This window comes from Aplysia californica, unplaced genomic scaffold (genome assembly GCF_000002075.1).
Source record: "Aplysia californica isolate F4 #8 unplaced genomic scaffold, AplCal3.0 scaffold00240, whole genome shotgun sequence".
Classification (NCBI taxonomy): Eukaryota; Metazoa; Mollusca; class Gastropoda; order Aplysiida; family Aplysiidae; genus Aplysia; species Aplysia californica.
Window position 1 is genome coordinate 740,382 of NW_004797510.1, and position 5,267 is coordinate 745,648.

The following is a 5,267-nucleotide window of genomic DNA, read 5'->3' on the forward strand; positions in this document are numbered from 1 at the left end:
TCAGATTTTTGGCAGAACATTATGTTAATACGAAGTGTTTGATTCTTTTAAATCGTTTACTATCTTAAGAAGAGGAATGTCACTTGAACCAACAAATGCACCTCAACAAACTTTTAAACTCTATAACATACGTGGTTTTTATGTTCCCGAAATTTTTCTCATACTACATCTGCTCAGTACCTGGTTCTGAAAAAATTTAACGTCAACAGTTTTGAGTTTCACAACATGTCAAGTTTTTTTTCGAATGCACAACTTTGAATATCTTGATAACGAAACAGGGACTTCTAACGATTTTGATAGAGCAAATACAACTACAAAAACAACAACAACAACAACAACAACAGCAACAACAACAACAACAACAACAGCAACAACAACAACAACAGCAACAACAACAACAACGACAACAACAACAGCAACAACAGCGGTTGATTGACATTTGTGAACCTCAAGTTTCGCTTAGTTGACAATTGCGAACCTTTATTTCTTCAATGGACGCCGCTTATTGACACTTGCAAACCCTCAGAAATGAAACACTTTTGTAGTGCCCATCTCAATGAGATGAGTGAGTTAATCGAGTAAGATAATCCTAGGTATTCAACACGCCACCAAGGCCCGTGTTGTGAGGCGATTGAGGTTGAATTTATGTTTTTGGAGTTTCAGTGGGTCCCCGGGCCCGCGTCTTCCAAGCTACCACCTTACTCCGGCGTTGTATAACATTTTCCCTCTGCATTACAGGCTGGGGACTGTCTCAATACTGACTGTGGGCTGCATTAAAAATGTTGTGTAGCGCATTTTATTGATACAAATTTTAAGTAAAAAGTAAAAAAGAGCTTTAAAATTTGTAACAAGTATAGACAATTTCCCCATGGCTTCGATGAAGTGATGTCGACTGATTTTTCCTGTTGAATACTGGAGTTTACTTTCTCTTTTCTTGTGTAGTCAGTTTTCTTGGATTTTCATTTGAGTGGAGCTTGAAAGTGCTGTCTAGCATGATTTCTACCAGCTTTTCAAACAAATCAAAAATACATGGATGAGAAGCATACTATATAGAACAGACTGTTGATGTGTTTATGAAATGCTTCACAGCCATTCGTCGTGCGCTTTTCCTCACTGTCAATGCCAGCCCAAAGACAGGGTGGGAACTTTACTTTGATGAACTGGTGATATACGTTCTTGCCAAATAATCCAGATACACCGTGATTGCGTCGCCTTCTGGAGAATTTTCAATAGCATCAAATGCGAAGCTTTCTGCTACTTCCTCCATGTTCAAAAGTGGAAGGTCAAATGTTCAAATGTGCTTTTGAGAAATTCTCAAACTTCTGATTTTGGGTCTTCATACTGGCAGGATAGTCCCAACTCATGTATGCTCCTCCTCCAAGATTGTTTCAGGTGGAAAAAACAGCCTCTAATCTCTGTCCCTGGCATTGTCTGATTTGCGCTATTACGAGCAGCCTTTTCAATGTCGAGGTGTAGAGTCTTGTTTTCCATAGTTGTTCTTGTCACACTTTCATGTATATACTTTGCTAAACGGTTGGAACATCTTGTAGTAGGTGGCCTCCTTTTGGTTGGGGGGAAGAAAAAATGATAGTGGGACATAGCTTCCATTGATGAAGGTAAGAACCGAGTAGATTTCCCGAAAAAACTTCGGGCAGCTTTTAAATGTTCCATATGAAAACTGGTTTTGGCAGTAATTTTGTCTTTCGAATGGCGTTAGTAATAGTATCAAATATTCCAACCATTTTTGGACCCCTCGTCGACTTCGATCAATGTTGTTTCCTTCCACGTTAATTGTGCCATTGCGTCCAAAGATTCCAAAAGGCTGGTAGGTAGTTTGGGGTACATTTATTTTCTCTGCTTCCAGATTGATCTTCGCGCGCTGTTAACATCCGGACCGGAAGGGTTATTTCATCTGTATGAGTCATTTGAGACGCTTCTGTGAGAATTATTTTCCGTGTTCTGTCAGAGATATTACTTTTTGCCTTCTCCTTGCTTGCCTGTCTTAGCAAGTGAGTGTGCGTCGACTTTCCTTCATGGTCATAATCGGTATATTCTGCACGGACTACAATTAGATCCAAAGTCGTTGTCACTCTTGCTTTACTGCTCTTTTCAGAGCATCTCCTTTCTTTGACGTTGAATTTTCTTTCATCAGTCTATTCATATAGTTGTCAATCAGTATGGCAGGCTTTCCTTTAGTTGTTTGGGTGAGTTGTACCGAAGCCATGGCGTCTCTCAGTCTCTCAGCCGTCGAATGAAGTTAATCGGAATTTACTACACTGGCGACTACACAGTAAAGATTCTCGTGTTCTACTCCTCGTCAGACAAAAATCAACGTATTCTATTGGCCAACGCTCTTGAGCCACCCACTTCAGACAAGCCAATTTCTGCACCTCCTATTTTGGTGTTGCATGTTAGCGTGTGTTCGAGTTGAGTGCGAGTGACCTCGAGGAGTGAGCTGCGTCATGTGATTGAGCAGACCGCGTTGGTTGTGTGGGGCGACGATGAGTACCCTAGCCAAAGTATACAAGAAATACAAAAACAAGCACACCCAATGACCTCCATGTGTTTACAGCGACGTTAAACCCTTCGCAACTACGCAGCTCGTCTAGCAACACATCATACATGTATACGCACACTGCGAGCACTCGGATTGGGGAGTGTTTCTTAGTTCTCATTCTTAAATGGCAGTCGATAGAAATCGAGTAAGATAATCGACATCCTAGGTGTTCGACTCATCACCAAGTGTCGCAAAGTCAAAGATGCGGCTCTCTTTGAAGTTTGGAAGGTTCGCAAAGTTAACATAGCGGCATTCTTTGAAGTGATGAAGGTTAGCAAAGTTCATACAACCACTACAACAACAAAAATGAGTTCAACATCTTTAACATTGTGCTTTTTCCCCCCCTCTCCTCAGCCATGCGACTGGGCTCGCGCTTGTTGATCCTGGTGGTGGCGCTGGGGGTGGTGGTGCCGATCGTCGTCCTGTTCTCTAGCCTGGATACCGGGCTCGGCAAGATTCGGGGGACACAACCCTCAAATACAGCTGGTATGTATAATAATAAGGATTACGTCTTGAGTATACAACAACAAAAGAAACGCAAGAGACGCAATGATAATAAACATAATAATAATAATAACAATAATAATAATAATAATAATCATCATCATCATCATCATCATCATCATCATCATCATCATCATCATCACCATCATCATCATCATCATAATAATGATATTGTTTTTATTATCATTATTATTATTATTATTATTATGATAAAAATATAGATAAAGAAGGTTGACCACTCTCTGAAAAAAAGCAATCAAGAAGAGAAAAATGAAGTTCCTGGGACTCTTGAATAGACACAAGTATTTTGAAAATCTACCTCTCGCTGTATTAAAATTAAGAACAATCGAGGCCAGGGTGGACCCCAAGCAACCTACACGGGGAGCCTAAACAGATGGATGAAGGGGATAGACCTTGTTGCTCTTTTGAGAGCTTCCGAGCAAAGGAATGAATGATGAACCATGAGCGCCGAGTTCTTTCAGACATCTGGCTCTTGATGATGATTATGAAGATGAGCTTGAATGAAAATTTCTGATAAAAATGTTTTAGATCTAATAAATGTGGGCCACGCTCTCTACGATGCTGAATATTCAGGCATATTTTGGGTTCTTCAACACATCGTAGGACAATGAGGCGATCTATGACTTGCGTTTCTTTTGTTGCTGAGCATTATATATCGATAATGCAGTCGAACCTGTCGTTATGGTGACCTGTCCAAGACAGTATCTTGTACTAAGACCACTTCCAATTTCCCCCATATTATTTATATATGTGTATAACATGTATGAATATATCATATATCTGCTTGTCTAAATTAATCAGATTTGACCCCGACAATCGGTGACTGTCTTGGACAATCTCGACTGCCATTTTTCGGTCAATGACTGCTGATGACCAATGTAACTGTCTTGGACAATCTCGACTGCCATTTTTCGGTCAATGACTGCTGATGACCAATGTATCTGTCAAGGGGAATCTTTCGTAAAGAGAAATGGCAGAAAAAAGGACAAGATCTAATATGATTTATGCCTGCTGCTATGGCCAATGAGACCAATTATGGCAGAGAAGTGTTTGCCACATTTTGAGCAAATTAAAAGCTTCATTCTCACTTGTGAATTGTTTATTATTTCATATTCCCGATAAAGCTTCGAGGGTGAAATGTTGGACAATTTTGAAATACTGAATGTTTCTTTTCAACGGCCTATCCAGAGGTGGGGGTCTTTATTCGGAACCAACTTGACCTACAACCCACAACCGAGGTCTCCTCTGTCTGTGGAGCCAACATGGAGGTAGCTGTGACGTCATTCGCGAAATATGCGTTTATACCAGAACTTGTCGGGGAAATGGGGGAGGAAAGGAGGAGGAGAAGGGGGTGGGGGTCCAGATTGTTCACATTACTAGTATGGAACGTTGAGCGCCAGATGGCCCACTTGTCTAACATGTGTGACGTCAATGCCTCGCACTTTAGTTGTCCTGTTGTGCGGAGCCTCTTTGATTCACTGAATTCTTGGTCGACATGAAATGAAACCTATTCTGAAAGTTTGTTTGTTTGTTGTTGTTTTTTTAATTTTATTGTTGTTGTTCCTATTTTGTTTTGTTGTTTTTTTTTGTTTTCGAAGAAATGGATTTCTGCCTCCTTGGTTTGTTTTTTTCTGTACCTGCTGTCTTTGAGTTTCATTCTTCGCGGGTAATAATGTCCTGTCATTGTAAAAAAGAACAGCTGTGTTCAAAATGTAAAGTTGTGAATATGAATGCGTTTTCAGAAAAAAGGGGGTAAAACATGGTAGGCCTATGTTGAGTTTTCTAAAGCTATAATCCCCCTCCCATACAAACACATCCCCAACTACTCACACACATACACACACACACAAGCACACACACACACACACACACACACACACACACACACACACACACATACATACACACATACTCACAAAACACATACACACATAACTTCGACCAGCTGTTCAAATGATGTAGGCCTACTAAGCCCAAACTTTGGGTCCCGGGGGGGGGGGATTTTTTAAAATTTCAGTTTATTAAACTGTGGTATCAGCCCTAGGTTCTGCAGAAACATTGTGTCGAAATTCAAATTCAAAGATACAAGATGTTGAGATTCATGATTTAGGTACAATTTTCAAAAGAATATTATATGCAGTCTTCTTCCACCACCACCTCTCTCTCTCTGTCTCTCTCACTCTCT

At 40.4% G+C, this 5,267-nt stretch overlaps 1 protein-coding gene across 1 annotated transcript in view; it reads left to right on the forward strand.

The window, feature by feature from the left end:
- The window catches only part of LOC101857414 (carbohydrate sulfotransferase 11), a gene marked incomplete in the record, with an annotated part of 11,402 nt that overhangs the window by 1,257 nt on the left and 4,878 nt on the right, over positions 1–5,267 (forward strand). The window contains 1 exon segment of the mRNA XM_035970235.1: positions 2,912–3,043. Coding sequence (XP_035826128.1) covers positions 2,912–3,043 — 132 coding nt within the window.